Source organism: Anolis sagrei, chromosome X, assembly GCF_037176765.1.
Source record: "Anolis sagrei isolate rAnoSag1 chromosome X, rAnoSag1.mat, whole genome shotgun sequence".
NCBI classification, from domain to species: domain Eukaryota; kingdom Metazoa; phylum Chordata; class Lepidosauria; order Squamata; family Dactyloidae; genus Anolis; species Anolis sagrei.
This window is the reverse complement of record NC_090034.1, coordinates 16,030,299-16,043,820: the sequence shown is the minus strand read 5'-3', so window position 1 is coordinate 16,043,820 and position 13,522 is coordinate 16,030,299. Positions and strand designations below refer to the sequence as shown.

The 13,522-nt window shown below is 41.4% G+C and overlaps 1 protein-coding gene across 2 annotated transcripts in view; it reads left to right on the top strand.

The window, feature by feature from the left end:
• The window catches only part of LOC132782017 (protein-L-histidine N-pros-methyltransferase), a 39,663-nt gene continuing 26,141 nt past the window's right edge, over positions 1-13,522 (top strand). Inside the window, exon 1 of one of the 2 annotated variants that reach the window (XM_060786653.2) lies at positions 1-430. In XM_060786653.2, the coding sequence (XP_060642636.1) occupies positions 254-430 (177 nt within the window). In that variant the 5' untranslated portion in view covers positions 1-253. Of the gene's footprint in view, positions 431-6,115; positions 6,191-13,522 lie in introns of those variants that run through there. The other variant, XM_060786654.2, reaches the window with a different exon arrangement.

The window sequence follows — 13,522 nt, the reverse complement described above, 5'->3', positions numbered from 1 at the left end:
TGTGTGTGTTTCTGTGTCTGAGAGTGTGTGTGTCACCGGCCATCCCGTCCGGCCGGCCCCGCTCTCCCCGAGGCCTGGGGTTCCGCGCTCGGCCTATGCGGCCACTGAATGGGGAGCTGGGCGCGGGCGGCTGCCATGGAGAGAGGCGGCGGCAGCAGCAGCGGCGGGAGAGGCAGCGGCAGAGGCGGGAGAGGGTGACCGCGCGGCCCTCTCCTCCTCCTCGGCCTCCTTCCTCCCTTCTCCCCGTCCCCTCATGAGACTCTGGCTAGCCTGGCTGGGCTGCTGCACCTTGTCCCTGTGGGCGCTGAGGAGGAGGATGTGGTCTGGCCCTGCCCGCTACCTCAGGAGCCCTTTATCCCGCTCGCTCTTCTACGCCAACATGATGGGCAGCCACGGCCAGCCCGCGCCGGGCCTCAAGGAGAACCACCAGGTAGGCGCCTCTGAGCGGGAGGGAGGCCGAGGGAGGGGACGCCTCCCTGAGGGAAAGTCTCAGGAAAGAGAGGCCTACCCAACACGGAGAGGCGAGGGAAAGAAGGCGCCTCTGCTCGGCGTGTTGCGCTTTGTGTGGACGTCATAAAGGCAAGGGAGGCCGCCTCCTCCTCCTCCTCCTCCGAAGGGGGAGCCTGGGAAGCAACGGCCCTGTCGGCGGCGGAGGGGGGCCTTGGCCTTCCCTCCCCCCCCTCCCCCCTCCCCCCCCTCCTCCTCCTCCTCCTCCTCCTCCTCCAAAGAGTGAAGGGCAGGAGCCACGGGGAGAGCGCCTCCTGCTGGGGAAAAGGGGACACGCACACAGGGGGGTTGCTGGGGGCCCCTTCCACACAGCCCTGCATCCCAGAATATCCAGGCACAAAATCCCACAATATCTGCTTGGAATATAGGGCAGCATGGACCCAGGGCCCTTCCACACAGACCAATAATAATAATCATAATCTTTATAATCATCAATATAATCAATAATAATCATCATCATCATCATCATCTGTATAAATAAAAATAATGTTCGTTTGTGGGATTAACAGAACTCAAAAACCACTGGGGGAATTGACACCAAATTTGGACAGCATACACCTAACAATCCAATGTATGTCCTTCACTCAAAAATTGGTTTTGTCATTTGGGAGTTGTAGTTCCTGGGATTTATAGTTCGCTTACAATCAAAGAGCATTCTGAACTCCACCAACGATGGAATTGAACCAAACTTGGCACACAGTTCTCCTATGACCAACATAAAATACTAGAAGGGTTTGGTGAGCAGTGTCCTTTGGTTTTGGAGTTGTAGTTCACCTACATCCAGAGATCACTGTGGACTCAAACAATGATGCATCTGGACCAAACTTGCCACAAATACAAACTCAGATGGAGTTTGGGGGGAATAGACCTTGACATTTGGGAATTGTAGTTGCTGGGATTTATAGTTCACCTACAATCAGAGCATTCTGAACCCCCACCAATTGGGCCAAACCTCCCACACAGAACCCCCATGTGGGCTACAGCAACATGTGGCAGGGGACAGCTAGCAATAATAATATATTTATAACCCGCCCTCTCTCCCCAAAAGGACTATAACCCAGAATATCAAGGTAAAAAATCCCACAAGATCTGCTTGGAACTAGAATATATGGCAGCATGGACTCAGGGCCCTTCCACACAGAATAGTAATAATAATATATGTATGATGCACCCTCTCTCCCCAAAAGCACTGTAACCCAGAATATCAAGGCACAAAATCCCACAACATCTGCTTGGAATATATGGCAGCATGGATTCAGGGCCCTTCCATACAGACTAGTAATAATAATACATAATAATAATAATAATAATAATAATATATTTATAACGCGTTCTCTCCCCCCAAAAGGACAGTAACCCAGAATATCTAGGCACAAAATCCTACAAGATCTGCTTGGAACTAGAATATATGGCAGCATGGATTCAGGTCCCTTCCACACAGAATAATAATAATAATAATAATAATAATAATAATAATTTTATAACCCACCCTCTCTCCCCAAAAGGACTGTAACCCAGAATATCAAGGCACAAAATCCCACAAGATCTGCTTGGAATATATGGCAGTATGGACTCAAGGCCCTTCCACACAGACCAATACTAATAATAATAATTTTATAACCTGCCCTCTCTCCCCCAAAGAACTGTAACCCAGAATTTCTAGTCAGAAAATCTCTCAAGATCTGCTTGGAACTGAAATATATGGCAGCATGGACTCGGGGCCCTTCCACACAGACCTATAAGATACGTTCGGCCCGACTTACCTGTCAGAACATATATCTCTTTATGAACCATCTAGGATTTTAAGATCGTCTGGGGGGGGGGGGGGCTGCACTCAGTGCTGCCCCCTTCACAGATGTGATTGGCGGGGATGAGAGACAGGGCCTTCTCAGCAGTGGCCCCTCAGCTGTGGAATGCCCCTCCCACAGATATAAGATTAGCCCCCTCCCTCCTGACATTCCGTAAGAAGGTTAAAACATGGCTCTTTGAGCAAGCTTTTGCCAGGGCAACATAATTAGATAAAGATGAATTTGAAATGATTGACGATGCACTTGGATCATGATTTCAGTAAGAAGACATTGAAGATTGTGTTTTATAGCTTTGTCTGTGTTTTATACTATATGTTAATGTTTTAATTGTTTTTATAATCTGTTTTTAACTTGCACTTTATAGTTCTGGAGGCATCAAATTGTTGCCAATTATGAACCACCCTGAGTTGCTTCTGGGCTGAGAGGCGGTATATAAGTGTAGTAAATTATTTATTTATTTATAACCCGCCCTCTCGCCCCAAAAGGACTATAACCCAGAATAGCAAGGTATAAAATCCCACAAGATCTGCTTGGAAGCGGAATATATGGCAGTATGGACTCAGAGCCCTTTCACGCAAACTAATAATAATAATAAGAAGAAGAAGAAGAAGAAGAAGGCTTTTGTGGCCGGAATCAACCTGGACATGCCACAGATATATAAACCCCACTTGCCTAATTTCCAACAGACCCCTCAACCTCTGAGGATGCCTGCCATAGATGTGGGTGAAACATCAGGAGAGAATGCTTCTGGAACATGGCCATGCAGCCCAGAAAACTCACACCAACCCAATAATAATGATACTTTGTTTATAACCCCCCCCCCCCCCCTTGAAGGGACTACAATACAGAATATCAAGGCAGAAAATCCCACAATAGGTGTTTTGAACTGATTTATCTGAGTCCACACTGCCATATATTTGAGTTCAAAGCAGATAATGTGGGATCTTATTTAGCTGTCTGGAAGGGGCCTGAGACACAGGGCCTTTCCAGACAGGCCCTGTATCACAGAATCTGATCCCAGGTTTTCTGCTTTAAACTGGATGATATGAGTCCGCACTGGCAGAAAATAATAATAATAATAATAATAATAACAACTACTACTACTACTTTATTCTTATACACCACCACCGTCTCCCTGAAGGGGCTCGGGGCAGGTTACATATGGGTCACAATGCTAACAAAACATAAAAGCATAACTATCTATTAAAGCAAAAACACAATTAAAATAAGAGCATAGTAAAATACAACAATGCAAATTTTAAAATCACAGATAATCTGGGATAAACCGAAAACCTGGGATCAGATCCAGGGATATAGTGCCTGTCTGGAAGGGTCCTCTGTCACCAGGAGTGAATCTTGGGGGAGGTGAATGGTAGCCACTTTGAGTCTCCTTGTGGAGAAAAAAAGTGGAATATAAATGCACATAATCATCATCATCATCGGTGGGTTGCTCCCTTTCTGGGTTTTCCCAAATAAAGACAGTTCTCAAGTTACCAACAAGATTAATTCTGTTGAGTTTTTCTAAAATTTAATTTGTATGTAAGCCAGTACAGGTACTTTAAAAATGGAATTCCAGTCATACGTGTACACACACACACAAACACACACACATGCTTTGGATAACATGTTTGTTTTCCTGTCTGAGCCTCCGTTCACAAGATGTCATCTCAGGGCCCTTCCAAACGGCCATATAACCCAGATTATCAAGGCAGATAATCCACAATATCTGCTTTGAACTGGATTATCTGAGTCTACACTGCCATTTAGTCCAGTTCAATGTGGATTTTATATAGCTCACTTTTTAAGGAGCCTCACTTTCCCTGTGAGAATTGGATATTGGAAAATGTGGCTTATTGTGGAAACAATGATTGGGAGAAAGCTTCAGTGAGGACACCTTTTCCCCATGATAATAACTTTCAGGAGTGGATTTCCCTTCCGAGGGGTAGAGGAACTCGTGGACTACCTGTACACGTATGACTAAGCCCAAGAGATGGGGTGCATATAATGAAACCTGGGCAAGGACTGAGTTCTTCATTGCTTGTCATCTCAACTCCCCTCCCCATTTCTACACTTCTATGTTTTCCTTCCCCATATAACCCATGGTTTAGATCAGAGCTTTCCAAAGTTTTTATGTTGGTGACACACTTTGTAGAAATGTGTCCTTTTGTGACATGGTAATTCAGTTTTATGTATAAGGGGAGCCCCCAGTGGTGCAATGGGTTAAACCCTTGTGCCGGCAGGACTGCTGACCAATAGGTCAATGGTTCGAATCTGGGGAGAGCGGGTTGAGCTCCCTCAATCAGTTCCAGCTCCCCATGTGGGGACATGAATGAAGCCTCCCCCAAGGATAGGAAAACATCAAACATCCAGGTGTCCCCTGGGCAACATCATTGCAGACAGCCAATTCTCTCACATCAGAAGCAACTTGCAGTTTCTCAAGTCGCTCCTGACACGAAATAAATAAGTGTATACTAGTTTAGAATATAAGGGAAAGGAAATGATACAAAGAGTTAGAAGGTGTATCTACAGAGTAAAGTTAAGGCAATTTGACAGCAGTTTAAATGCCATGGCTGAATACGCTGCAGTTCTGGGAGTTGTTGTTTGGTGAGGCAGAGAAGGTTAAAGGCCTTGTAAAACTGCACCTCCTATGATTCCATAGCTGTGGGTTATGGCAGTTCAAATGGTGTCTGACTGCATTAATTCGACAGTGTAGATGCATCCTTACCTTTTCAGGAACTATACGTTTATTGCCACAATTTGAGTGCCATCAACATGATAGCCCATTCTAATTACATTGGTTGTTGTGTTCCTTCAATGCGTTTCTGCCTTATGGTGACCCAAAGGTAAAACCCGTCCTTTTCCCCCCAAGATATATCCTGTGTTGGTTTTCCTTTGCCTTTCTCTCAGTCCGATAAAATAGGACTTGCCTAAGGTCAGCTTTTGGGTTCCCATGGCCAAGCAGAGATTCAAACCTTCATCTCTAGAGTCATAGTCTCTTTTAATTACATCTACATGGACCTCATCACACTAGGGAATGAATCTACTTTAAATCTGGTTTCTGCCTCCTGCAGAATTCTGGGGTTTGTAGTTTAGGGGAGAGGCGGATGAGCTCCCTCTATCAGCTCCAGCTCCTCATGCGGGGACATGAGAGAAGCCTCCCACAAGGATGATAAAAACATCAAATCATCCAGGCGTCCCCTGGGCAACGTCCTTGCAGACGGCCAATTCTCTCACACCAGGAGTCACTCCTGACATGACAAAAAAAAAAGTTTAGGGAGGAGCCTTTAACAGCCTTGCTAAACTACAAACTCCAGAATTCTGTAGGTAGCAGAAACCGGATTTAAAGTGGATTAATTCTCTAGTGTGATGAAGTCCCATATCCATCTTTATGCGGTTATTTCCCTCTATTAAGCTTTCTCCTGAAGCATCACAGAGGTATCTGCAGAAGGGATTGTATACTTATTGCTCTCTTCTTGCTCTAGTTAGGCCCCCAAATTTCCTCCTTTTTCAGGGGGCAAGTTCTCTCCTTTGATTGGGAGAATGTGGTCTCATTCATCATTTTTCTCTGGAGATGTTTGTCCTATAAGGAAGTCTAGTGATAATAGATAATGTTGCAATTTGACCTCCAAAGCAAGAATGTGTAGACTGAAATACATTGAGATATTTGCAAACAGGAAAAGAATCAGCGAAGGAGGAGTTGTTTAATATACAAACGCTGGAGCAGTTGTGCAAACTACCTAGATACATGTTTATAAAAGCATGTTACAATTCTGTAAAACTTTCAGATCCATCTGTTCTCGTAACGTGGCTATAGGTAAATTAGGACACTTTTCGGTTCCTTTTGGTATACAATGGCAACCACGTTGAGAAAACGAGTAAGTGGAACGTTATCTTCAGACTACTGTACTGTGTTTAGTTGTTTAAAAGCCAAGCAGAAAAATTAGAGTTGTGTTGAAAAATACCTAAACCAATTTGGAATTTATAGGGTTTTTTCTGGACCATCTTTTTGGTACTGTTTCATTCTGTACAGTTGTAAAGAATTCATTTTCAGGGAAACTTTCTGAAGAGTTTTAGATGTATATGTGGGTTCTTATGCAATTAAACTGACAGTGGATCATCAATATTGATAATGTTTATTGTAACAGTACGTGCAAACATTTCCAGATGTCATTGAACTGGGACCAAGAAAAACTGGAATACTAAAACTATTTGGTGTAAAGCTTTCCAGATACCATATCTATGATTGCCATTCAGTTCTTGTGGGTTTTTTCGGGCTATATGGCCATGTTCTAGAGGCATTTCTCCTGACATTTCGCCTGCATCTATGGCAAGCATCCTCAGAGGTCTGCTGGAGCTGGGATAAAGGGGTTTATATATCTGTGGAATGACCAGGGTGAGACAAAAGGCTTTTGTAAGTTGGGCTAGGTGTGAATCTTTTCAACTGACCACCTTGATTAGCATACAATGGGCTGACAGTGCCTGGAGCAAACTCTTCTTGAAAGGTGATTAGATGTCCCTGCCTGTTTTTCTCTCTGCTGTTTTAATTTTAGAATTTTTTAATACTGGTAGCCAGATTTTGTTCATTTTCATGGTTTCTTCCTTTCTGTTGAAATTGTCCACATGTTTGTGGATTTCAATGGCTTCTCTGTGTAGTCTGACATGGTGGTTGTGAGAGTGGTCCAGCATTTTTGTGTTCTCAAATAAAATGCTGTGTCCAGGTTGGTTCATCAGGTGCTCTGCTATGGCTGACTTCTCTGGTTGAAGTAGTCTGCAGTGCCTTTCATGTTCCTGGATTCTTGTTTGGGCGCTGCGTTTGGTGGTCCCTATGTAGACTTGTCCACAGCTGCATGGTATACGGTAGACTCCTGCAGAGGTGAGAGGATCCCTCTTGTCCTTTGCTGAACGTAGCATTTGTTGGATTTTCCTGGTGGGTTTGTAGATTGTTTGGATGTTGTGTTTCCTCATCAGCTTCCCTATGCGATCAGTGGTTCCCTTGATGTATGGCAGGAACACTTTTCCTCTGGGTGGATCTTCATCTTTACTCTTGTGGCTTGTTCTTGGTCTTGCAGCTCTTCTGATGTCTGAGGTGGAGTATCCATTGGCCTGTAGAGCCCAGTTGAGGTGGTTCAGTTCATCTTGGAGGAGGTGGGGTTCACAGATTCTTTTTGCACGGTCTGCCAAGGCTTTAATGGTGCTTCTTTTTTGACTTGGGTGATGGTTGGAGTTTTTATGTAGATATCTATCTGTGTGTGTGGGTTTTCTGTAAACGGTGTGACCCAATTGTTGATCAGGTTTGCGGATGACTAGGACATCTAGAAAAGGCAGTCTTCCTTCCTTTTCTTTTTCCATGGTGAACTGGATGTTAGGGTGGATGCTGTTAAGATGTTCCAGGAACATCTTTCAACCAGAGAAGTCAGCCATAGCAGAGCACCTGATGAACCAACCTGGACACAGCATTTTATTTGAGAACACAAAAATGCTGGACCACTCTCACAACCACCATGTCAGACTACACAGAGAAGCCATTGAAATCCACAAACATGTGGACAATTTCAACAGAAAGGAAGAAACCATGAAAATGAACAAAATCTGGCTACCAGTATTAAAAAATTCTAAAATTAAAACAGCAGAGAGAAAAACAGGCAGGGACATCTAATCACCTTTCAAGAAGAGTTTGCTCCAGGCACTGTCAGCCCATTGTATGCTAATCAAGGTGGTCAGTTGAAAAGATTCACACCTAGCCCAACTTACAAAAGCCTTTTGTCTCACCCTGGTCATTCCACAGATATATAAACCCCTTTATCCCAGCTCCAGCAGACCTCTGAGGATGTTTGCCATAGATGCAGGCGAAACGTCAGGAGAAATGCCTCTAGAACATGGCCATATAGCCCGAAAAAACCCACAAGAACTGAGTGATTCCGGCCATGAAAGCCTTCGACAATATGATTGCCATTGTTGAACAGGATTATTTCTGACCTCTTTTTAGTGAAGTTGTGCAGTCAGAAGCCATGTGGTCGCTTTGGATCAGTTTACTCTTATAGTTGCCTGCTTCTCAATGAACCTGTCTAATCCCTGAAATCATTTTTGGGTATCATTTCTATTAATGTGAGGCACCTTGACCAAGGATTGGCTATTCTTCATTGTGATGCTCCAGCTTTCTTCATTGTGATGCTCCAGCTATGGAATATCTCAAGTTCAAAGTGATTCCCCCAGCACCTGCTGACTGTTTGTGAGTTTTCACCGCTAGGTGAAAATATTCCTGTTTGTCTGTTCTTTTATCTGCTGGTGGTCTGGTTTTATCCATTTGTTTTGTTGCTTTTCCTTCATTCTATTTTTTTCCCTTCCCTATCATTTTTATCAGATTTTTTAAATGGATAGCATCTTTCTTGCTTTATACCACACTTATTATTCTGGTTCAGTGATTTTCGTATACATTATTATCCACCTTGAAACTGTGGAGATAAAGCAGGTTTAGAATGAAGATGAAAAAAATGTAAAACTATTGTGTGGCACTTGTCAGCATGATGGGAAATCTTTTGTTTAGCGACATGGTTATTCTTATCATCACTACCTCTGGATTGCCACTTATAATTTTAGGCAAAATGGAGACGCAGGCCCCCTTCACACAGCTGAACAAAATCCCACATTTTCTACTTTGAACTAGAATATTTGACAGTGTGGACTCAGAAAACCTAGTTCAAAGCAGATATTATGGAATTTTCTGCCTTGATAATTCTGAATTATGTAGCTGTGTGGAAGGACCCGCAGTGATACTGAGCATAATAACATGGTCTGACTATGGGTTTTCACCTTCCTTCTGAAAATTAGATGTCAAACAGTAAATTTTAAAGCAATTTTATTAGGCCTTCTGGTTGTCTCAAGTCCAGGCTTTTAAAAACTATTTTAATTACAACCTTTTGTGTTTTATATCTACCTTTTGAGTTAATTTTCTTGTGTGATATACCTACCCTTTGAGCTAATTTCCATTCCAGTTTTATGAGAAAGGAGGCCTATAACTCAATTAAGTAAAGTGATAGAGATTGTGGGGTTTTTGTTGTTGTTGTTGTTTGTTTTTTTTAATTTTATTAGGTTGAGAATTGGCCAGCCTTTTTATATATTAAGTTTGCTTTTATTTCTTTGCTCTAGAAGTACTATCCCATACCCATAAAACCCTTTCTGAAAGGATCCAAGTTTGGAAAATTATAGGGTTTTTTATTAATAGAGTGATAATGTCCACAACCACTTCTACACATGCCAATTTTTATATACTCAACTGATAATGTATTAGGCATGCTATCTAAAGTAAATATCATTGCTAATCTTGTCTATATGACTTTCTTTTGTCATCATATGAACAACAGACAAGAAATAGCAGCTAGCTTCCTGTAGCTTGCTAGACCAAGGATGAGGAAGGTGTGGTTCTCTATATGTTGTCCAACTCCACTCGCTTGAGCTAACATGGGCAGACATCAGTTGTGATGGGAGCTATATTCTGCCAAGGTCTGCAGGAGCAATTGCTCCTCATCCCCATGTTAGAAGAAATTTGTGGAAGATGACAACTATGAATCTGCTTCTACAGGGTGCAGCAGCATAACTTCCTTTTTTCAAAACTTAATAAAACCCATTGTATGAATCAGATTTTTTTTATAATGGAGGCGCATACCTAAAGTTTTGTTTTATGTAGTTTTGAAGATCAAATTAGGTAGGTGACGTCCCCCATTCTCCATTCTCCATACACTGAGTAAACCAATTTCTGGTGTTTGTCATGACTCTTCCCAGCATAGCAGGCGTTATATTGGCAATTTCTTCCTGGATGTTGGTCTTCAAATCTTGTAGGGTCCTTAGACGGTTCACATAAACACGGGATTTCAAAAAAACCCATAGAAAAAAATCACAAGGGGCCAAATCTGGAGAGCGGGCCAGCCACTCCAAATCCACTCAAAAAGTAGGCCTCAACCGCAAAAGCACACTCCTCACTGTTCCAACGCATGATGGCGACTGAACTGTGTCAGGACAAAACTTTATACTCCCGCCTCTCGAACGAGACCACTAGCGCTCTGCTACGTCTTCAACTGACTGAATGGCACGCATTTTAAAAAAGGAAGTTATGCTGCCTCACCCTGCATATTTGACTAAAACCCATCAAATTTGTTATGCAACGGAAAAAAGAACTGAAGCTTAGTATATATCAGTAGTTCCCAACCTTTTTTTTTTTTTTTTTTTTACCAGGGACCATTCTGCAACATTAGTACCAAAAGAGTTACAAATCAGTTTTTGATCAACTTTAGATTTATTGTCGAAGGCTTTCATGGCCGGAATCTCTGGGTTGTTGTAGGTTTTTTTAGGCTACATAGCCATGTTCTAGAGGCATTCTCTCCTGGCGTTTCGCCTGCATCAGATGCAACAACCCAACTTTAGATTTGGTTGGTTATTTGGGGTGCTGATTTAGAAAATTACATTGGATGGACCACATAAGCTCTAGTTTCTGATACAGAACATATGCCATCCAGTAGTTACCACCTGCTTGCCCACAGAAAACCATATTTTATAAACCTTGGCACTATAAGAGGGTTTCGCAAGACCAGTCGCTCTTGTTGCAATGGTGTAGTAATGATGGGACCACAGACCATATTTTAGTTCTTGCAGACCACTGGTAGTCCACAGACCACAGGTTGGGAACCGCTGGTCTGTATAGTTGGCCTCCACCTTTGCTGGGGATAGGGACTCCTATGTAATGGAAAAACAAGAATTACAAATAGAGCCTATTTGTTGCTTGAGGAAACTCATCTCTAGGAATCTCTAGATCCTCCCCATTGGAGGAACTACAAGTGCATACAAAAGTGTTATCTCTGAAATAGTTATATGCTAGCTAGTCATACGGAGCAACTGACATTTACTTCTGTATAATGAATTGTGGCTTGTTTAAACTACAGGCAGTCCCTGTGAATTACTTTGATATGATAATCCAGTCAGTGTCCCTTTCTGTGCAAATAGAAAGTTTTGCCATATAATTTCCTTTGGGATACGCAATTATATTGCTATGCTGTTTCTAAATTTGTAGTGCCTTCATAAATTACTATCCTATTACTGTTTACCTCTTCATCCTATTGTACTGTTATTGTCACATTGCAGGATAACACTATGGAGTGCTCTTTTCCTCATTATTTGTGTAGAACGTAAAAGAGCAACTGGTGCATATTTCAACACAGAGCAGTTTGACTCTTTCGTAAATGAATGTTAAGCATTCATGTTACAGGAAAGGAAGTGGAGCAAGACTTTATATGTTGTTCAGAGATTGTAATGATGTCATCTTCTAAATCATAATTCATGTTCCTGCTCAGTTATATGCTCCCCCCTTCCCCTGTAATTTTGTTATAGTATAGCTGATAAAACAATCAATGTAATTAACTTAACCAAGGATAAACTAGGAGTGATGCTTATTTTTGAGTTCTTTGTGTTCTGGAGTTGTGTCTTTCAGTTAATAAGAAATTTTATTTCAATATTCTATATGTCTGAATGTCAAATATACCGTATATACTCGAGTATAAGCCGACCCAAATATAAGCCGAGACACCCAATTTTATCTCAAAAAACTGGAAAAACATACTGACTTGCGTATAAGCCAAAGGTGGGAAATGCATCAGCTAGTGATCAATTTCAAAATAAAAATAGATACCAATAAAATTACGTTAATTGGGGCATCAGTAGGTTAAATGTTTTTGAATATTTACATAAAACTGTAGTTTAAGATAAGGCTGTCCAACTCTGATTAAACCATTAGTCTCACCTTCCCCAATGTGTTTACGTAGCCTTCTAATAATAATAAATAGAGTAGAATAATGGAAATGTAATAATAACAGTAATAATAGAGTAAAATAATAAATGTAATAATAATAACAATAATAAATAGAACAAAATAATAAATGTAATACAATAATAATAACAGAGTAAAATAATAAATGTAATAATAACAACAGAGTAAAATAATAAATAACCTTGACTATAAGCCGAAGGGGGCTTTTTCAGCCTTAAAAAAGGGCTGAAAAACTCAACTTATACTCGAGTATATACGGTATGTATTGTACATACTCATGTATAAGTCTAGAAAATTTAGTTTTAAAAATTAAGCAAAAAAATGGTTTCTTTTCTATGGTTCAATGTAAGTATGGTACTTTTATTTTTAAAGGAAACAATCCCCTTCTCTATATAAAGTGGTGAAAGGTGAGAGCTTAGTCCATCAAGGAGAACTTAGAAGAAGCACTGACCTTGTCTACTCTCCGCCTCAACACTACTTCTGGTCTTTTCAAATGCCTGGATAGGAAAATGGTAGCAGCATCGAGGGATGGCTGAACCCCTGAGACAATGCTTAAGTTTTCTGATCTCCATGAGATGAGGCTTGGCATATCCCTGGTGTGGTGAAGTGTGAGTTTTAATCTAGTTATGTATAATAATAGATAGGTGTTTAAAAGGGTAAGTATTTAAACTAGCATAACTGGGGGAATGTTAGCCAACTTAGCTCACTTTGAGCTGGGTTGCTGGGGCGGAGCCAACTGCCACTTGGCAGGGCAGCCATTTTAAAACAGTTAGTCTGTAGTCAGCGAACTACAGGGAAGGCTGGTTCTATTGTGTGTTGAGAACCAGTAAAGTAGTCTAAGAACTACAGGGAAAGGCTGATTCTACTGTGTTGAAAATCAGGAGCGTTTAGGCTTTTAGCCTGTGTAGTTTGGATAGGTCAAGTTGACTTATTTAGGTTAGTAGTTAGTGTATGAGTAGAAAGGGTGAGAGAACCCTAATAAGAATCTTTACTAACAGAAATAACATAAGGAAAGAATAAGCTTGTGCCTGAAGTAATCTGTTAAAGAAAGAAACACATTTTGAAGGAAAATAAGTTTGAAACGTGTTTAGTAGAAGGAATAGTTCTCTTAAGAGTTGTTTTATGAAAAGTTATAAATGTAACCTCTGAAGATATGTGCCTCTAAGAGTTAAGAAACATTGAAACCATCAAGCTTCTTCTATACTTCAATAAACTTGTTAGAGTTTCTTCTAAAGCCAAGTCTCTGTTACAAATACTTCCAAGTTAAGCCATGCTACACATTGAAGAAAGACCAAATCAATATTACAAGCTATTAGTTGTGTTATCAATTTAGTAAGCCCTTACAAAGTGGTGGCTCCTTTACAAACATTTACAAATTGGTGGCCCTCTTTAC